Raw genomic sequence first — 21,555 nt, forward strand, 5'->3', positions numbered from 1 at the left:
ACCCAGGACATCGGATCTTTCTCCTGTTGCTGGCTGGGAGACAAGTTCTCTTTACCCATTCTTATCCATGGGTAAGATATGACACTCAGCTTCACTTACTTCCCAGTGGTGAATTTTTTTTCAAAACTGTTTATTTTATTTTTTTATTTGCATGGGTGTTTTGCTTATCTGTATGTCTATGTACCACATATGTGCCTGGTGGCTGTGGTAGACAGAAGAGGACAAAGGATCCCCATGCAACTGGAGTTACAGATATTTGTGAACCTCCGTGTAGATAGATGCAGGGAATTGAACCTGGGTCCTCTGGACGAACAGCTAGTGCTCTCAACTCTTGAACCATCTTTTCAGCCTCAGTGGTGGCATTTTGGTATATCAGTTGTTTAGAAATTATGGGCTGTGAGTATAGATTTAATGATGAATGTTCGCATGAGTCAAATAAATCTAATGTGGAAGCAGTACATAAATCCCGGGGCTTGAGTGATGACTAATGATAAGATTAATAACATTGGTCAAGAACCCTGACACTTCACAGCTATACTTGGTCCTCAGGGATAGACTCCCATGAACCCCGACACTTCACAGCTATACTTGGTCCTCAGGGATAGACTCCCATGAAGACTACAGACAGGATAATGGGGCCTTGCCACAGAAGAAAAAGCATATGACAGTTGTCTCCCTTATCTGAGTAGTGACTTTCCCTTATAAGACTTGTTTGATTTTTCCCTACAAGACTTGCTTGATTGTATAAATATAATTTAGCTAATTAATTCATCACAGATTGAACATACAACTTGAAAATAAATTTAATATACAGCAGAACTTTCACATACTCATAGTAGCACTCTTGACACAGGCTTCTCACAAAATAATGTTGATCTTTGGCTCACAATTCTGGGGGTTTGAACTAAAAATTGGACAGCCTCTTGGGTTTGGGCCTCTTTAAGGGTGACATACTAGGTCAAGAGTGCACAAGGAAACCCGTGTTCATAGCACAAATCACGAAACAAAGACTAGTAGACCTAGGTCTTTCAAATTCCTTCAAGAGCATATCCCCAATGACCTAAGTCCCACCTACTAAGCCCTGCCCCCTTGAGGTCCATAGTCTCCTTTAGTAGTAGCAAAACCCTAGAGTCCATTCTTTTAACATATGGACCTGGGAGACACTCATTCAAAGTTTAGCATCACTCACTTAGTTTCCACAGCAACTCAGTCCACCTTAAAGATATGTCCCCTTTGTGACTGCAGGGCTGCCTGTGAACTGTGACTCCCTGCTACTCACCAGCATTAACAGGAACAGTGACATCCCATCCCATTAGACAAGAGAGCAATCCTCTCTCAAAATTGGAGGAATACAATTTTTATAGAATGTTTATACTGTTCGTCCCATGAGCAACTTGAAAAATCTAAACTGAATCCTCTATAAGCCAGAAACTCTTGTTTCTCTGTCTCTGTTCCCCTATGTTCACATGTTGCAAGATACTGAAATGCTGAATACTTCAGATATGCGTAGAATGACAAGAGACAGAAAGACAACCCAGAATTATAATCTTCTTCACAAAGGCAGAAAATGTGATTCAACACAGAAAGATTTCAGCAAAGGCATGGAGTAGGAAGCAAATTACTATTGTACTTTCAGGTGAGAAAAACAGAGTTAGGCAAAGCACACATCTGCATCATTCTTGTACACCAAGATGGCTTCCACCTCCAATACTAAGCACACGAATCAGCAGAGAATAAAGACGGTACCACACAGTCACCATTCTATGCCCTGCTCTGCTCTAAGTGTTCCCTATTGCCTAGGCCTTTTCACCCTTATAACAATGATAAGAAAGTTTTTATTTGTTTTTCACAGATAGGAATATTGAAGGACATACTAGGCACCTCATAAATAAATAAATATTTTGTGAATGAAATTAATAAGCCAAACTATCAATTATTTTTCTTTTTGCTCTTAAAAACAACCCATACTCTCTTTCCTACTCCTGAATTTCATTTCCAGTTTGTATCATAAATCTGTTCTTCTGAGCCACCAGAGTCATTTCTATAAAGACCAAGAAGAACAGAACACTCTGATTAATAAAATTATGCTCTAAATTAAACCATTAAATCAGAAACTGTTTGGATTTGTGGATAATTTCAAAAGACCATGACCCCAGAATCCATCTCTCTTACCAGAGCTGTCTGCTTCTGCCAAAAGCATGACTAAGGAAATAGGATGGTATCTGTCTTCCTGAAAGAGTCTCTGTGGACTGAGTTCATAATTACACAAATGCATAAAACCCTGATGTTTCTGTAGGTCTAAAACATTGAAACATCTATCCTTTTACATAGTTCAACTTTATAGTCTGTCACGTTTAATTCAGTATGATATAGAATTTAATTAAAGGCTGAAGAAGTGGGAGTAGTTACCGGAATTACTAGGAAGGTGTTGTTTTATGATGTACTTCAGTTCCCACAGTAAATGGTGTCAAACTTTAATAAACCCTTCCTTATGCATTCATTTAACTTGCTTCTTTTCTATGCCCTGTGTTTACTTACTACTGATTTTACTATTATGTGGAAAGGCAATATTCATCCATACATTTTCCTAAGAGACTTTGCAGTATTGCCTGTCCCTGCAGAATAGTTATTAATTCAGCACCTCAGCTGTGGTGAATTAGTTTCATTCCTTAGTTTACAGCTACTTAACATATTCCTAACAACATACCTCTCCCAATAAACATGCTATTCTATTACAAAACATGACATGTCTTTTAGACAACAAAAGCCCCTACTAAATTACTGACAGGACATATTCCCGACTACAGAAGAATAGTCACTTAAGCTCATACTACAAAACTGCTCAAAAATTAATAAACACAGCCTCTTACAAAAGTCAAAAGCATGAATGTGAACCTTGAAGGACTATGCCCGATTGATTAACTCTGAACACTATTATGTCTGAACAATGAATTGAGCCCTTTACATGTAAACCACTCTCCATCCATTCAGTGGCACTGACATATTTTAAAGTGTCCTAATATCCTCCTCATCAACTAAAGTGGAAACTTCTGGTTTGTTTAGAAAGTCAGTTATGTCAAATGATGTTTTGCTGGGGCACACAGGTGAAAGGATGTCTTACTGAAGCAAACATATGAAAGGATGTTTTCCTGAAACAGACACATGTGAAAGGATGCTTTGCTATAGCAGAGACATGAAAGGACCCATGATGAAGGAGTATAAATATGACTCCATGGAGAGAGGGAGAGGAACATTAGTTTGGTTTGCTCTGCCTTGCTATTTTTCACTTAACGACATGCATATATTGGTTCACCTTCCATAGCATTGTTGAGCTCCACTTGTGGTAACACTGCCATTGGGAGAAACTCACCCAAGAACTGCTTGTAAGGTTCCTGTGGCATCTTGCTCCTTCCAAGGCCTTGGGCCAGTTGGCAAGCCTTGCAATTTCTTTAGGATTGAACTATAGGTGCTAGTTTGTGCCTGGTGTTTGTTTGCAGAGAGGACTGGACTGTAGCTGCTGGTTAGTGTGTGGTGTCTGCCTGCCTAGAGGACTGGGCTACAGCTGCTGAGCCATTTTTGGTGTTTACTATGGGACTGAACTATTCAGGCAAGAAGATTGAGCTTGCCCACAAAGAACTATTGCTAAACAGGTCCACTTCCCCCATATCCTAATAACTTTTCTCTTCCACTACCTCTGGTGGGTGGTGGGTTAGAGAAGTTGAACCCTTATTAAAAGTAGGTTGCAAAAAATTTATGCCAACAATCAACAAATTCTAGAAAAATGATGTTTATAAAATGAATGAATTTCATGAAATACTTTGATAGTGTTACATACATACAGTAAAAACCCAGAAAATAACTGTTAGAAAATAATAAACTGGGAGCATGGTGAGCTCTTCTTTATAAAGTCCTCACCTAACCAGCAAATGCTTACTCTGTCTACAACAAAGCTCAGGGTTCTGTATTTCAGAAAGTTCCTCCAGGACTCTGTGTGGATTGGGAAGAAGGTTGTGTGGAAACCAACCACCTGAAGGAGGCAGGGCTGACCGAGTGTATGAACAGAGAACAGTGTTATCACTGACACTTGAAAATCTGAACATTGTTCACTCCTTGGAATGGTTCCGTCATTTGCTGACAGTCAGCAGGAAGTCTGGGGTTAGCTTTCCATTTGTACATGTAACCCCCATTCTTTCATAAATTGCATGAGATAGTTTTCATTTTCTTCCTCTGACTTTTCAGGTGTCTGGTTCTCACAGAGTCTAGACAAAAGGCCATCCTCTAAGAGCTGGTCTCTCTCATAATACCCATAGTTCTCAGGATCATGGCCAAAGATAGGTAAGGAAGGGATACACAGCCTGCCAGTCTGAGGGTCCCAATCTACTAGTGTTGTAGACAGCTCTTCCTCTGGCTCATCTTCTGAGCCAGGATGCTCCTGCCCCAGGTGATGTAGGTCTTCAAGCTTTGGGTCCAAATTTGCTGAAGTTGCCTGTGGCTCAGACAATTTCTCTGTTCTAACTGCCTCTTCCAGCCCACAGAACTGCTGGTCTTCACCCTCCCTGTAGAAGTCAGTTAGGACTTTGTATTGAGGCTCAGTGTCTGCCTCTCCTGTGGGCATGGTACTGTCGAGCCACGTGTGCTGGGTTAGGGAAGTGTCTCTGTCGCTTTGCTCAGCACCATAGACAATGTCCATTAAATGCGAAGAGTATCCTAAATGTTGCTCCTCCGCCTCCTCTCGGTGTGGCTCACAGCTCCCGCTGAGCTCAGGGTCATTAATGATGACATCATCACTGCTTTTGTCCAGTAAATTCATATCCTTTTGAGAAATTTTGGAATCATCGAACATACTGAGGGTGATACAGTTAAGTGTGATTGTTTCAGAAGGCTCAAAGACTCTTTTGCCAATTCCACTTCTATAAATCAGTACCTGCAGAGAGAAGAGAATGAACTTCAACTTTTCACTTTAGAAAGACATTGCTAATAGCTGCCAACTTCTAGTGTTACTAGATAATGTGTGACATTTTTCTTACCAACCCATGAGAGAGGGTTATATTTGACATATAGAGACAACTTCACTTGAATAGGCAAGGGGCCCAAGACCCACTAAGTGCAACTGGCAGTGAACTGTGTCACTGGAGAGCATCCTCCGTGTGAGGTTCAGGGGTGTAGGAAGCCGCGGCTTGTGCTGGCAGAATCCACCATTGCAAGATGGCGCTGGGATCCGGTGCTCCTCCTAGTAAACAAGTAAACTGCGCATGTGCTATGGTAAAAGCACGCCAAAGTCACAGCCCATCCCAGGGCGTTTTGGCGGGCAACGAGTAAGCAGCCAATCAGAAATGAACACGCCGCTCTAAGGGTATATAAGCAGTGCCTTTTCCAGGCCTGGGGGTCTTCCTCCATTTTCATTTGGAATAAACGTTTGCTGCGGAAGGATCCTGGTGTGTTGCCGCGTGTGTTCTTGCTGGCGAGACGATTGCACGTGGGCCACACAGGGGTGTGGTTGAGAGGGACTTGAGTCAATTAAGTTCTGGAATCTTCTCAATTCTTTAAGACTGAAAACTCTATTCCTTCCAGCAAAGGAAGAAATATTTCTTAAGCCTGTGACCCTCCCAGCTTTGGTACATGAGGACAAAGGGACAGAGATAACTGACAGGAATTTGGAAGGCCTGTGAATACAAATGGTGAAGACACGCCTGGACAGCTGAAGGGAGGCAGATCAACTTTACCTGGGTGATTAAAGACTTAGATAGTTCTGAGGGATGCGGCAGGGAAGGGGGTAGAAACATGCAGGATGGGCAAATGTCATTGGCTGAAGGCTTGAGGTACCTAAATGGCTCATTAGCATGGGGAACCATTTTAGGAATCTAATTTAGGTCCTAGCTACATGAGTTCTTATTGGGAGAAAGGAACCTGAACCTGTAATCTAACTGAGGCTATGTGACATTCCACAGGTAGATTTAGGGTACAGAATGGATTTGAATTCCCCAGACAAGGCCAGAGAAAGGGAAGCCCTGCCAATGAATGGAGTCCTCCATTCTATGCTGAGCTTAGAAGGCTTTCCAGTCAATGGCAGACTTTGACCTTAATTAGCAGAAGTCTATTGGATGAAGAGTGGTGGAGACTAAGACTAGAGATAGGCTATTTTGTTTCCAGTTGTTATTAAGCTGATGCTACCTGGACTACTAGCTCTTTCCTGGATATACTGTGAACATGAAAGACACACAGGCATAACAATGGATAGGGAAAGGGAATAGGATAGTTTCTATTGTCACCTTGACACAAATAGAGTCACCACAGAAGAAATTCAATGAGGGCCTGTTTATGTCTAGATGAAGTTGGTCTGTGGGCATGCCTGTGAGAGATTTTTCTTAATTAAACCAAGGGAGGTGGGGGGAACACACCCTAAACATGGGCAGTGTCTTCTCGGGCTGGGCATCAGAGGCATTAATTCATTGTTCTCTATGATACTTTGCTTCAAGCTCCTATCACCTTTACCCCCCACCCTAAGTCCCACTATGGGGGGCTGGAGCTGGAACTGTGAGTGGAAACAGGAAACCAGCCCCTTGTCCCAGAAATGGCTTTAATTAAGTTACTCCATCACAACACCAGAAAAGGCAATGGATACAAGGTTGTAGTCTTCAAACTGCTAGAAAAATCCAAAAATATAATAAGGCAAAAACAACAAAAAAAGAGACAATTCATCTGCTAGTTTATGGGATATTTTAAAAAAGTCTAGATCATGTCAGGGATGCTCAAGAATAAAGAGAATCAGTAAGACTCCCATAGTCCCAACTACTCTGGGGGCTAAGAGAGGAAAGGCCTGCTGAGGCAATTTAGCCAGACCTTGTCTCAAAAGAAAAGATTAAAACGTTGTTTGGGAATATAGTCAAGGAATGGAATGCAGTTCATGTGTGAGGCCCTTGGCTCCATCCTGAATACCACAGATATGATATTTGTTCTGCTTTGGGGTACACAGACAGTGCCTGCTATAGAGTGGCATCAGTGATGAGGTACAATTTTCCTGTCACCCGATGGCATGATTTCATTTAACACTGCACAACAGAGCCTTTCACTCCATTGTTTGACAAGAATTATAGGCTTTAAAAAAAATCACATGCAGTCAAATCTCTCTGTGAATTTCCCTCCCAGAAAAGGTCTCCCTGTGCTACAAAGATGCTAATCCCAGCTCCTAGGTGGAGCAGGATAGCAGAGAACTGAATGAACAACATCAACAGGAACAGACATATGGATTACATGTGAATGTGTCTTTTAGTAATTTCCAAGGGGAGTATTTTGATATTAAGCATGCACTGGACTGTCATCTTTTCTCTCCTAGGTGGCTTCTTAGCTACCTTTATTTTTCTAAAGCAAGCATCCAGTTGCATCTATAACATAATGGTGATCATGACATCACAACTCAGAACCTTACTGAAATTTCTCTAGACTAAACCCATGCTCGACAACAGCACCGTGTTCTCCCAATACACAGCCTGGTGCTGCTCTCCAATGTAGCCCCTCATAGAGAACATGGTTGACTGGCCATATGCCAAGCTTTCTGGCTACTCTACTGCCCCACCTTGCTCTGCTACCTTTTCTGCTTGTAGTAAGTGTCCTATCTCTTACTTTCATACCTGAGCTTGAACATGAGATCTGATCCCCACAAAAGGTTTCAGAGATTCATTGTACCCCATGAGTCCTCAAATCTCATTTGTATTTTTAGCCTTCACATACTTTGAGAAAGGCAGTGTGATCGTGACTTAGTTTATCTGTTTATTCCACAACCTTATCTTCTTAGAAAATTGTTTCAAACCTAGGGAACTTTTAGTGTTGGTATATTCATGAGTGAATTCAGTACAGAAACTGCTTTTTGCCTGGTTTTGGGATACAGGGAGTCACACTCAGGACTGCACACATGCTATGTATGCACTCTCCTACCAAGCTACTCTCAGCTCAGAACGAGTTTAAGAATTCATCAACAGCTTAAGGTCACTCTGTTCTTATAGGAAACTATCTGTTCTATCAGTCCTCTTCTCTCTTCCTGTTGTCTTCTATCATGACAAACACTCACCAAATTTGCTGGGTGTTTTTCTTTGCCAACATGGATGTATCGGTAAACCGAGTAGCCAATCGCAGAGAAAAGAAACGTAATAACAGATGTGGGCAAGACATACCAGAAGATGACTTTATCCTTCCATGTTGATGTTTGAACTGTTAAAGAGAAATCATGAGTTAGGATTGTAAAGTTATGATTTAATATGGTACGAAACCTGGACAATGTCTAGAGGCTGAGGACAGGTCACCTGCATTCATAGACCTATTTTTCTTATTTATACACTGAGAAACTTGGGAATTTGTCATTTCTCTGACAATAAAGTTCCCAAGCTACTGTCTAAATTCAACCCCCATCTTTACAGTAAGGATGCATTAATAAGTCTTTGGGTATTCCAAAACCTATGTCAGGCTTTGAAACGCATCCTGGCTCATGTATGTGAAAACAAATGGGCCAATCATCTTAGCAATTCACAGCTCTCCAAACCAAACAGCAACACTCTCTTTTGCAAAATCCCTAGTTCCAGGCATGGGAAACTTCCCCTTTTGTTATTGGTCAGAGAAGTCCTCAAATATTATAGGCTACTGCCATTGCCCTTTGTGACTTCCCAGAGCTTGAAGGTAAGATCCAATTGCTGAAGATATCACATACTTTGAACACAGACATTATAGAAACCAAGCTGATGCTGACCTAGAAGCCTCTCTCCTGAGAACCAGTTCTCAGTATTTTAGTTATACAAACTACCAAGAGAGAAAATCAATCAATGGTCCTACCCTACTATAAAGCATACAGACCATGACAACGATCAGTAAGTGACGAGATACACTCAAGGGAACATTAGTGGCATAGTCTCCCAGGGTAACCAACAATCATCTAATTGGACCTAACATTGGCTCAGTAGGGGGAAATTCAAGCCTGGTATTGTAAACCTAGCCAACCAGCAATAGCTAGTGAGATCATGGACCCTAGAGGAGAACCTACTACTACCACTTTCCTAAACCAATATACCTTCTAATTATACTCCAAATACATACCTGTATCTTTATATCCAAAGAAAAATGTAGCTCCCCACCCTCAGTGATAAAAATAAGCTTGTTTTTGCAGCAGATATCATTACAGAAATCCACGACTGGACATAATGCATAAAACAACCGAGTGTGGAGTGCCCAGCCCAGCAGATCTATCTAACTAACTGATTCTTATACCTAAGGCCCAGGGAGCATGTTCTTAGTAGGGTGCGAACCAGAGAACCAGAATGTCTCCTGTGAAATAATGCTTTCTATATAAGACATGGAAGCTACACCCATGAAATCTCAAAGATATGGTGATCTGGACAAGACCAGTTGACATGGCAATATGGGTGGGGAGGTGTCACAAGTCCCCATCCAGAAAGAATTACAGACAATCAATGGCTCCTGAGACAGGGACACTCAGTCTTCTCCAGGGACAAAGACCCTGGTAGCTTATCTATTCCAAAGTGGTCAGCCCTAAATATATATCCATACATAGAAACAGTAGTAAACTGACTCAGCAGGGTGTGTGTGTGTGTGCATGTGTGTGTGTGTGAGAGAGAGAGAGACAGAGAGAGAGACAGACAGAGACAGAGAGACAGAGACATGAAAGAGAGAGACAGAAAGACAGAGAGACAGAGACATGAAAGAGAGAGACAGAGATAGAGACAGACAGAAAGAGAGAGACAGAGACAGAGAAAATAATTTAAAAAGACGACTTCATTAATTTGCGAAGGAATCCTGCTGTGTAGGCTTATGGCGTGTGAAAAGTCTGTCCAATAATGGAAAGGCTTAGTGAAGAGTTTTAAGAGGAATATCCTGGCCCACCACTGACCAGACCACAGAGCTTTATACAGGTTTGCTCCACCATGTCTAACATATTTGTGAAGCTTGTATGAGCTACCTGGAGGTTGGAGTGCTTAACTTTGTCAGCTTGTGTAGGTCATAGATATTTGACTAAACACTACTCTAGATGTTTCTTTAGATGTATAGTTTTTAGATGGATTAACATTTTAAGGAATAGATTCTGAGCATAGAAAATTGCTTTCTGTAATGCAGATGACTTTCTTCTACTCACTGACAGTCTTAAAGAGACTGAGAAGCCTGAGGAAGAGGGAGCTTTGCTGCCACATGGCCTTTGGGGATGAACTACTTGCTAGTTGTTTCCAGGGTTCCCATCCTGGTACCTACCGTTAGGAGTTTGTGTATCTTTTTTACACAGAGATAGGAGCTGACTTTAAAATCTTTGGATCTGTTTTTCAGGAGAATTGTAAGAGCTGCAGAAAACAGAAAGAAAGAAAGAGAGAAAGGAAGAAAGGAAGAAAGGAAGAAAGGAAGAAAGGAAGAAAGGAAGGGAGGAGACATGTAAACTTAACACAAACCACGATCTTCTCCCCTCAACATTCTTTACAGACCAATAAAGTCAGCCAGTGTGCCACAGGAACAATCTAACCCACATGGATGGTGGATGTGCCCGCTGTCTGACAGAGAGAAAATAGTGTAGTATCTGTCCCACTAACTGCCAGATGTAGATGGGAAACAGATGTACTGTGATAGTGATGGTGAATGTGGGCATTCCCTGAAGAACTCTTCTACCCCACCAACAGTCCCCGGAGACAGTGCTTGTCTGCCTATACAGCAACGAGGCTGAGATGCAAATGCTGGGCTGCGCCCGGTCTGCTGTAGATGGCAGCTTAGCTCAGGCCCCAGTGTAGCCCCGGTATCCTGACTAAGAAGTTGGTGACAACAATCGCTGGTATTTAGTGTGGTGTGTGATAGCCCATTTGCTACAGTGAACCAATAGGTTTCATTTTCATTGTGGAGGTTCAGAAACTGCAGGGAGCAGAGATATTTTTCAAGGCATAGTCCTTAAAGAAATATTTTTTATTTTTATTTTTTAAAGAAAGTAGTATCATAGAAAGTTTCTCTGGTGAGGAACTACGTGGGATATTGTGGGAAACTTCAACACTAGAAATGGTGCACTTTTATCTGTTCCTTTATTGTACTGGTGAGGAAGTGCACTTTATTTTCTTCCTGGGAAGAAGCTTGTGTGATCTGTTGGCTGAGCTACATTGGAAATTCACTCCTACCATTTGGCATTGATCAAACTGTTAGGAAACACAGCACTAATTCCAGATGCAAAGATCATCAATCCAACCTACTAATGTCCCTTTCCTGCTTGTGTGGCATTTGAGTTTTATTTGTATTAACGGTGGAGAGTGGTTTCTGTTCAAAGAGATGAGATGATAAAGTGACTCAAGTAAAGCTTTTTACTGTTCAAATGTGTTTCCTACATTCCTTTCCTTTTCCTAGGGACTGTTTCAACTTGAAAGAAATGAGGGAAGTAGCATGGGTGTAGTAGGGGTGGGTGTAAGGTGGGGCTGGGGCTAGGGGTGGGGCGGGTGTGGGATTCGAGCTGGGGCTGTGGGTTCTTAGCGGGAGAAAGGGAAAGGACCAGAACCTGAGGCAAAAGGTTGTGAGCCTTTGTTAGAAGGGAGGATCAGAGTAATGGATGAATACCATTTGAGAATGCAGGAGACTTGTGGGTCTGTTTGTCTTCCAGTTTCAAGGTTTAAGTTGAAGTTCTTACTGTAGAGCAGACATATTAAACAAACACACTGCTCGTGACTTCAGGTCTCTTAAAAGAAGCATCGGAAACTACAGTCCTGAGGTAGCATTGCTCAGAAAACACATGTAGACAGAGAAGCAACGGCAAGAGAGGGACTGTGTTGACTGCAGAGCTGCCTGTGGCTAACCAGGAGTGTCTGAGAGGCTGTCATTTGTATCAAAGCAGCAGTGTTTGAAAGTGTCCCCAGGACATACTTCACTTCCTGCCTTGGTATTCTGGAAACCTGCTGTGGTTGCAGTGACTCTGGTTGCAAAGAAGAAAGAGGATGGGTATGGAAGTTCTTCATTGTACTCCCAAGGTAGGAAGCTATGTTAATTAGGGAGGATTGTGAACTTCTGGGCCTTGCTGACAGTTTCCAGATGGTGTAGCACTCCCTTCTCAGTACTGACCAAGCTCAAAGGCAGAGTCCCAGACAGCTCAATGTGTTTAGACAAGTAGATGTTTTTATCATAGCTTCAATCTGATTTTGATAGACATAGATTTGTTAAGACTTGATCTACACTGTTAATTTTTTACTGTTTGATCAGCTTTCTTTCTTCAGATTAGCTGAAATTTCTTGCAGCTTACCTTCCAAAGTACTGATGCATTGCTTCTGAGAAGGCAGAGGGAGGCGAGGGGACCCTGGGACAAGAGACTCCACGTGGACACAATACAGAGTGCTGGGCTCCAGCCAGCTGAGCACCAGAGAGCTGTTGGTGATACACTGGGACCACTGGGACAGAGAAGCACAAACAGAGGTTAGAGTCAAAGGTCCCAGGATGTCCTCAGGACAGCTCCACAGAAAAGTGAAAGGTTAGGATACTACTGGATCATTCACTCTGGACGCTATAAGCTTTTATTTTTTCAGCACAGTTTCAAAATATATTTTTAGCTAATCAGAACACAGTTAGAAACAGATCAATCTCAGGAATAATTATAAATAATAACTCAGGGTAGAGTTCTTTCTTAGCTTTGTCCTGTGTTCCTCTTGTTCAAATATATACATATGCGTATGTATACGCATACACATATACACATATATATACATTACAAGTATATAATATATGTAATATATGCACATATATTACATATATATGTATTTAGTACATATATACTATATATTTATATATATTTAGTACAAGTACATATATACATATACATATTACATATATATGTATTTAGTACATATTTATGTATTTAGCACATATATATGTACATCCATATATATTACATATATAATTTAAATCCCTGGAAAGTGACTGACGGATGATGTGCAAGCAAAGAAACTTCATCAGATGAGATGCACAATAGTGACATCATGAATTGTAGACAAAGCACTCTTCTTGTATATTGTGTGGTATCTCTCTTGAAGAGTATCAGCTGCCACATTCTCACAAAGAGAACCAAAGCTCCAGGACCACCTGTGCCCATGGAAGTACAGAAAGGGAAGTTCAGAGGACAGACCCCATCCCAGGCCAGGCTTACCATTCTTCTTGACTTAGTGTTATACAGAGACACGTTGTACTTCAGATTGGGGTATATTTGTTTCATAGAAACGGTGTGGTCTTGTGGATTTCTTTTCCACTTCTCTGGTGCTGTCAGGGCAATAGAGATGGACTTCTCACCAGTTGTCAGGGCAACCTCTGGTGGGCTGACTTGAGCTTAGAGCATAAGAGAGTATTAACATCTTCAGGTGTGGACCCCTCTTCCCCTGAGATAAAGCTATAGTACAATCCTACTGGGATCAAAGACCTAAAACCACCCTTTTATGGGAGACTCTTTCACCATAAAAGCCCAGAGGCATTGCAGGCCACATTATCTCTGTTACAGGGACTCAGTTTGTAGTGTGAAAGCAGCCATTGGCAGCAATGTAAGTAGGCAAACAGGGTCAGTGTTCTGGAAAACTTTATATACAGACACAGAAACTTACAAAGTATTTTTCTAAATAATATTTATGCAGTACAATTTATTTTAAAATATATTTATTTTCATATTTGCATGGGTGATTTGCTTGCCTGTATGTCTGTGTAACAGATTGCCTGCATTGTGAGTGGTAGCCCGAAGAAGGTATTAGATCCCGTGACACTGGATTTTGATGTGGTTGTAAGCCATGTGGATGCTGGCAACCAAATCCAAGTCCTCTGCCAGAGCCATCTCTCCAGACCCTGACATTGAAATTTAATTCTGCATCACTTTCACATGTCAAAAATATTGTTTTGATCAAAAAATATTTAAAAAATATAAATACCATTCTCAGCTCATGGCCTGTAGAAAAACAGACATAGAAGCTGGATCTGACATGAGGGCATAGGTCACCAGCCTCTGAGCTGGCAGAGCACTGGAAAAGGCAGCACATCCTGGGGCCTCTGCAGCCCTTAGATATTTCATTACGGTGGTCCTGCTGGCATCCATCTCCATCGAATGATGAAACAAAATAGAAATCTGGTATTATTGGCACCTGTCTTTAATTCTGAATCTGAGAGAGATCTTAAAGGTCCCTTGGCCAAACCTATCAGTCTATATATTTGACACTGGGGTTCAGTCAAACAAAGCAGCAGGGCTGGTTACTCAACCTGTTGTACAGACAGGAGTCAAGGAGACCCCTTCTTCTGGGCAAAGTTCCCTGAGGCCAGAGTATCATACCAGGATACTCAGCAATGCTGTAAAATGGCATTACTCACTTTCTAAGAAAGGATAGAAGCGTTCCGTCTCCACCCATTCAGAGCACCTGGTTTCCCAAATGGCCTTCACTTTGGCATAGAACTGGTGTTTATAGTCTGAGGTCTCAACAGAAAGATCACAGTAGGTCCTGCTGATACTTCTGCATTTAGAGGTACTCAGCCATTTCTTCTGGCCATATCTGCTAAGAGAGAAACTATGAATTAATAATGAAGCCCTTTACACACTTTACAACTAAAAAAAAGCATTATATAAAATTGAATGGAAGATTTTCTTGTCAGCAAAACACAGATGTCTGTCATTCTGATATAATTGGATCCACTTTTGCTGTTGGCGACATTTTCATTAGCTGTCAGGAGCATGAGTCAGAATTTCTATAAACACCTTGCTTTTATGTGAATTACAATGTGGATAGTGCATCCTTAAAGCATGTTACAGTTTCATACTTCAGCTACAGTAAAATGTTTACATGCTGTGTGATCAATCTCTAGTAATTAAGCCTTTAGCCTACTATATACCTATATGAGGCTAATTTGGTGAATACATTAAAGGAAAGTTAACCATTTTTTTATTGGAAGAAAAATTACTTTGACAGTCTCATAAAATTTAAAACTTTACCAAGTATTAAAAGTCTGGAGAAAAATTTACTAGGATGTAGAATGTGAGGTTATACCATAATCATATGGCCACTGAACTGACTACATTGTTCATACTAATTTTGTTGTTGTTAAAATACAATATCCTAAAGAAAATGGAGAGGGGGGGATATTTACAGCACTTCTCAGATAAAAGAGACCTTGGCATAAAACATTCAGGTAAATGATAAATCAGTGGGGGAGACAGGGTTGTACTGGAGGCTACTGAAGAAATTAAAGCAGGGCTATTGGGGAACAAGATGAAAGTTGTGGTTTAGAAGGTTGACCAGTTGTCTGAAGAGAGTATAGTGTGTTGGTAGTACGACCAGTTTAGTGCACATTGCTGTGGTCCAGGTGGAAGAGTATTATGTACATGGATGATGGCAAGGCAGTGAAATGAATGAGGACACCACAGAAACAAGAACCGGGTGACTGAGTGCATGCAAGAGATCACACAGGTAAAGATGATGAAATATCTCTTTCTGTTTAGGGCAAGGGTGTGGAATGTGATAATATTTACTAAGATAAAGATCACCAAAGAAGAGTGGGCTTGGAAGATTGGGGAAGGGAAGGATAGGAAGAGGGAAAACTAATACATTCAGCAGTGCTGGGCTGAGTTTGAGATATGTAAGAGTTCTCCAAATGCAGGAACTTGACGTTCAAGAGAGAGGTAGGAGTGAGAGGTAGAGATTTTGGAGTCAATACACAAATTTCTCATAGAAGGTTTGGTCATGGATACCCAGAGAAAAGCCTGGATCAAAACTTCAGGAGCATCAAGGCAGGCACAAAACAGACTTGAGAATAACAGCAAAAGGACAAGTGGAGAAACATCAATCACAAAAGTCATGGGAAGACTAAGTCTTTGCAAGGAGAATGTGGCAACATTATTGAGTATCACCAAAATCAATGAAGGATGTGGTTACAGAGGTCCAAAGCAAATCTCTTTCATTTCATAAGTGCCATATCTGTCAAACATGTTGCAAATACCATCAGATCTTAATCAACTTCTCTTTGCAGATTATCAGCACTGCCTGGGGATCTTCTGATGAAAGATCAAAAGAAAAATGGATCTGTGTTTATATCTACAGTTACATTTTGATTCAGTTCAGGAAACATACTAACTCAGAGGAACAGGCTTTACTAGATAACACCCAAATGTCACGGTACATTGTGTATTTGGTTATTTGCCAGTCCATACCATTCTATTTCTTTCCGTAAAAGATAATATTTATGTTACTCAAAAGTGATTTACTTTTCAACTTTATTTTATTTTTGGTTTTTTAATATGGTTCAGGCTAGCCTTGAACTCACTGTGTAGGTGATCTTGAACTCCCGATCCTCCTGCTTTGGGCTCATGGTTGGTTTCTTGACTTGAAGTTGTAAAAGTACTGTCATTGTTTCCTTTGTCTTCCCCATATTAAACTGCCTCACTCTGCCAAGGGTAGGGCACCTTCTTACTATGCAAATGCTGACCAAGGAGAAAATTCCTGTTACTGATACTTGAATAGAAGAGCTGACAAATATTCCAGTAACGCTAGCCTCCCATGGGACACATCCTGTGGAGGCCTCACTGGTCTCTGGCTCTTTCTCATAAGCACGACAAACACCTAACAGTGTCTATAATGAGCCGAGGCTGGCGCCCAAGCTTACTTTTTCCACCTCACTGAATGGCATAGCAGCCCCAGGAAGTGGGCTTCATTGCTTTTTGTCCCACTTTTATGGATCAGGAAATTGAAACTCAGTAAGATTAAGGAATCCAGTCAAGTTTGTAGAAGTAGTAGAAGGTTTATCTGAAACTGGAATCACTTTCCCCAGTGCCAAAGCTGGTGTTCTGACTGTTATGCCATTTTCTACGTTAAATTATTTTGTGAGTATAATTGAAACTTTAAAAATTTTGCTCTGGAAACAAACCTTGCTAAAAAGTATAAAAGCATGAAACCTGCACAAGTTTACTCAGTTAGGTTCACAACTTGGCCATGATCCCAGGACTGACTGACTCCATCCAGCACTGTGCCCTGTATTCCTGTCCACCCTGTACAAACCCAGGCATGCCAGAACTCCTGCAGGGCAAGTGTCTCTTTAAGTAATCATTTAAAAGTTGCACAATATAACTTTTCTTTGTACCCATTCAACAATGATGATTCTGGTTATTTTTAAACCTCTTTCTGAAGCTCTGAAAGTTGAAAGGAGAAAGCAAGCCCTTTGCCCCACCTAATGGAAGGAAAAATGAAGACATGCTAATGAGCTTTCTCTCTGCATAGCTGAAGTCTTTCTTTAAACACCAGCTCCTGAGACCATCCTTGGAAATGAGAATAGAGTTCAAGACAATGGCTATGAGAGTGGTCCTTGAAGTTTCCACCTGTCTTTAGTGGTCAGCATTCGTTTTCCAAAGACAAAAATGGTCATCCTATTTTGCAGTCATGGTACAAGTTTCAAAGTTCATTAACCAGAAATACTTGGTGTGAATTATGCTGGGAATTTTATTCTACATATAGACAGAAGGATGATTAGGCAGCTATATAGACAGAAATCAGGTGAAACCTGATGCAGGCTAGACCTGATTCACATGATTCTAATAAAGCAGTGATTCTTACTTGGTTTTAATCTTCATAAAAAGACATGAGGTAAAATTAAATGAATTGATGAAGTTTAAGTGTTCTTTTACTGTGAGACGTGTTAGTTCCTTATGAACTTTTAAGTCAAGAAACTAGTTTTGAAAACCACAGAAAAGTGAGTTATAAAACAGTGATGCGCAGTCAACCCTTTATATCCATGGGTTTCACTTCTGTGGATTCAACCAACTGTGGATTGAAAACACTGGAGGAAGATTGCATCTTTACTGGACACCTATTGTATGGTTGTCCTTCAATGGTATTTACCTCGGTAGCATGTATTATAATAACCTAGGGATGACTTAAAGAGTATAGAAAGGTACTCTTATACCTTATTATAGACAAAGGTCATATCATCCTATAGAAAGGTCTCAATTCCTCATGGATGCAAGAAAACAAGGAAGCTCTATAGTCATACTTACGGTCACTATTCAGGCTAGGAAAATTCTATACACAACCCTGTTTTTCAGTGCATGCCTGTAATCTGATCTCTTGGGTAGTAGATAGAAGAACGAGGAGTACAAAGTTACCCTCAGCTATATTGAAAATCAGAGGCTAGCCTAGGCTACATGAGGCCTCATCTCAAAAACAAGAGCAAGGGAGCAAACAAACAGAAAAGACTCTGTTGTTTATCCACTTTAACAAGACGGTGCAGACCACTGCTCTATGAACTCTTCTCTCACTCCCATGGGAAAGCCGCCTTCCTCTGTCATTGTCAATAATTACGGATAGGTGCTACCCCAATTTCTTACCAGTACTTTGAACTGCCTGTTGGCTGAATATTAGGTAAGCCTCTAAGAGCTGCGTGAGAGGTCCCAAGTGAAACCAGCAGAAGAAGCAACACCCAAGCCCAAGAAACCTGGAGAACTGTGAGAAAGAACAAAATAATATTTAAATGCCTGAGGTATAGGAGTAGGAGTCTAATGAGGCTTTTCTGTGCAGAATTTTAAACCTCTGCTTCTGTCAGATAATTTGTTTTAAAATCAAGTCTGTTATTCTTTCTGCTGGAGCACTTGCCTGCCATTGGCTTGTGGACTCTAGGGGCCTGATGTGGCTCACAGCACTCCTGGAAGGTCATGATCTGACCCTTTTTCTTCCTGGATTTCTCTCAGTCTAGATCTCTCCTTGATTTCTGTCTGGGTTTCCATAACGGATGTCACTCACTTCAGCTCCTTTCCTATGACATCCTTTGTCACCAAACTGCAGTGTCTTGGGGCTGTTTAATCAATTTCTGATGGTGAAGACACTAGCTAACCCTTCTTGGAGTGTTAGATGAGCCCTTTAGCACTTCAGCACTTACTAGTGTGGGATTATTTTCACTTAGAGTTCAAACAGTACAGATGTGGAGCTGGAGAGATGGCTCAGTGGTTAGGAACACAGATGTGGGGCTGGAGAGATGGCTCAAAGGCTAGGACCTCTTGCTTTTCTTCCAGCAGTCACCAGCACCCACATCAGGTGGCATACAATTGCCTATGACTCCAGCAACAGAGAATCTAACATTCTTTCTGGCCTTCCTGGGCACCTGCATGCATGAGACATACACTCACACAGACAGGTATACATACGAAAGTATACACATAAATAAAAATAAATCTTAAAATAAATTCAAGTCAGTTCTTAAAGAAAAGAGGTTCTGGTTTGCTTAAATGTCTGTGGTTGTTTCTCTTCTGGCTCTGTGGTATTTGCATACTTCACAGTTGGTGGTCTGGGTTGTGTCCTTTTCTTTTGCTCTCTGGAGATGGACACTATCTATTTTGCATTCTTCTTTGGCTGTGAAGAGTCACGAAGGTTGTGAAAAGTGTCCATTTGTGACTATATTTAGTGTGAGCAGACCATTGCATAGGATTCTGCATGGTTTCAGCTAAGAATGATGGTTCCCATAAGCTTAGAGGTCTCAGAGTCTCTGGGTTGCCTTGACTGTGTGCCCAGAGATGACTGCTTTAACTCCTCTCCACCCCTCTCATATGTTACTCACTGTGTATGTGCCTGTGCACCTGTGTTTGCATACATGCACATGCTACAGTGCACATGTGAATATAAGAAGACATCTTGCTGGAGTCAACTCTTTCCTCCCAACATGTGGGTCCCAGGAAAGGAACTCAGGTCTCTAGGCTTGGCGGCAAGCACTTTAACCTGTCGAACCATGTTACTGTCCCCTTTTCTCAATTTTTGCAGGTATGCCCTAGTGCTCTTACCTGAATGTTTCTGGCTCCACAAGATAAAAAACTTTGCAATTTACTATAATATCAAGGAAACAGTCAATGTCTGAACTTTTTTGTCAAAGGAGATTTAATGCCATAGAAAGTTTACCTTTGCACAATTGACAGGACTCTGAGACTGTTTATAAACTAGCTGCAAGAAAATGAAGCAACTTACATAAAATATTGCACAGTGTATGTGACTTCAACTCCATGTAGACCCTCGGGTGGATTCCAATGCAGGACATTCTTCATGTCGATTGATAAGAAGGTGATATTTGTAGGTTTAGGCAAACCACAGAAGACACAAGGAACTAGAAAAAGAGTGGAGAGGATTTGGTGTTTTAATGGAAGAAAGAACTTAATTCTTAAAGTAAGTTAGCTGATTTCTAAAGATGGCCCCAATGGTCTGGGGAATTTTGTTACACACCAGATTGCCTATTTCTTCTCAGACTGAGCCTGAGTGTGTGCTGTGACTCAGTTCATTCCAGAGCATGTAGCAAATGTGACTCTGGAATTAACGAATAGGTGGCCTTGAAGTTTCCAGTTTGGGCTTTTAAGCCCGAGTGTCATGTAAAACAACAGCCAGGCTGATGGAGAGGCCACACCGAAATGTTATCTGAAGGAAAGGGTCCTCTGTCTCAAGGTCCCAGCTGAGTCTAGACTTCCAAAGGAAATAATTGTGAGCATGATGGCATCACCTGTCATAGACCAAAGCTGCATGAACAACCTCAAAAGAAACCAGTCAAACCATGCAACAGAGTCCTAGGCAACTCTGAGAGCCGAGAAGTGACACCACGGCTGTGGTCATGAGCGTTTGGTTTGGGGGCAGTTTGTTACACACCAGCAGAAATCCAAACAATCCATGTTCTAGAGTTAGATACGAAAGCCATGAGTCTGCAGTTGAGGCTGGACTCCCACTCTCCACTTCCCACCATGACTCAGCTTGTGCTCTGTGCTCTAAAGCCCTTGTGGGCGTGAAAGCACAATGCCTGGTCCTACACAGCTAACTTGCAGGCCTTCTCTTCTCTGAAGTGGGATGATAACCCAGTGTAGAGATTGCCGGCCTCTTTTTATGAACCAAACAGAAGCAGGTACGAAAATTTTGTGAGTCTCCTGTTTGTACTATCACGATTTTAAAGTTATATGAGAAGCCTGGAAAAGTTTTCTTTATGATTGTACACCTGAAGTGTTATTTAAGCATGAGTCATTTTAAAATATACTATTATGGTATTAAAGATGAGAAATGAGATTTCTGATAAATGTTATTAAAAAGCTGGACTTTTGGAGGTTGGATCTCTAGATTAGATTCACTAACTAAAGTATATAATAAAGCTACAGACAAAAAACCAGCCAGTGCTTTCCCCACCTTCGCAAGATTAGAATTGCCACAGCCCGTCTATACTTAGAGAAGGAAGGAGATGTCAGGGGCAGCCCTGCTTACACACTGAAGGCTTAAAATCAGCCATAGGCTTAAAATCAGCAGTAGGCCTGTCATACATGTATACTAACACCAAGTCTTGGGTCTCTGTGGATAAACATTGAAACAGATGGCTATAAGTTATTGTAAACAGGCAGCTTTCGTGGAAATTTACCAGCCTGAGTAGTCATAGACCTTGTAAATAGGTAGCCTTGGCAGATAATACCAACTTAGATAAGGACAAATGAATCATAGGCAGAGTCATAGTGACCTGTCCCCTGAACCTTCACCCAGCCGATACCCTGTTCTGAAAGATATCTGTATTCCCTCTGAACACCCACACTCC

The 21,555-nt window shown here is 41.3% G+C and overlaps 1 protein-coding gene across 2 annotated transcripts in view; it reads right to left on the minus strand.

The window, feature by feature from the left end:
- Positions 1–3,768: 3,768 nt before the first annotated feature.
- Positions 3,769–21,555, minus strand: part of Il20ra (interleukin 20 receptor subunit alpha) — a 37,524-nt gene continuing 19,737 nt past the window's right edge. The window contains exons 2-7 of one of the 2 annotated variants that reach the window (XM_028782617.1): positions 19,968–20,103; positions 14,347–14,525; positions 13,151–13,326; positions 12,254–12,398; positions 8,066–8,205; positions 3,769–4,924 (exon numbers count right to left, since the gene is read on the minus strand). In XM_028782617.1, the coding sequence (XP_028638450.1) occupies positions 4,157–4,924; positions 8,066–8,205; positions 12,254–12,398; positions 13,151–13,326; positions 14,347–14,525; positions 19,968–20,103 (1,544 nt within the window). In that variant the 3' untranslated portion in view covers positions 3,769–4,156. The remainder of the gene's footprint in view (positions 4,925–8,065; positions 8,206–12,253; positions 12,399–13,150; positions 13,327–14,346; positions 14,526–19,967; positions 20,104–21,555) is intronic. The other variant, XM_028782618.1, reaches the window with a different exon arrangement.

The sequence above is a fragment of the Grammomys surdaster genome, unplaced genomic scaffold (assembly GCF_004785775.1).
Source record: "Grammomys surdaster isolate TR1022 unplaced genomic scaffold, NIH_TR_1.0 806, whole genome shotgun sequence".
Classification (NCBI taxonomy): Eukaryota; Metazoa; Chordata; class Mammalia; order Rodentia; family Muridae; genus Grammomys; species Grammomys surdaster.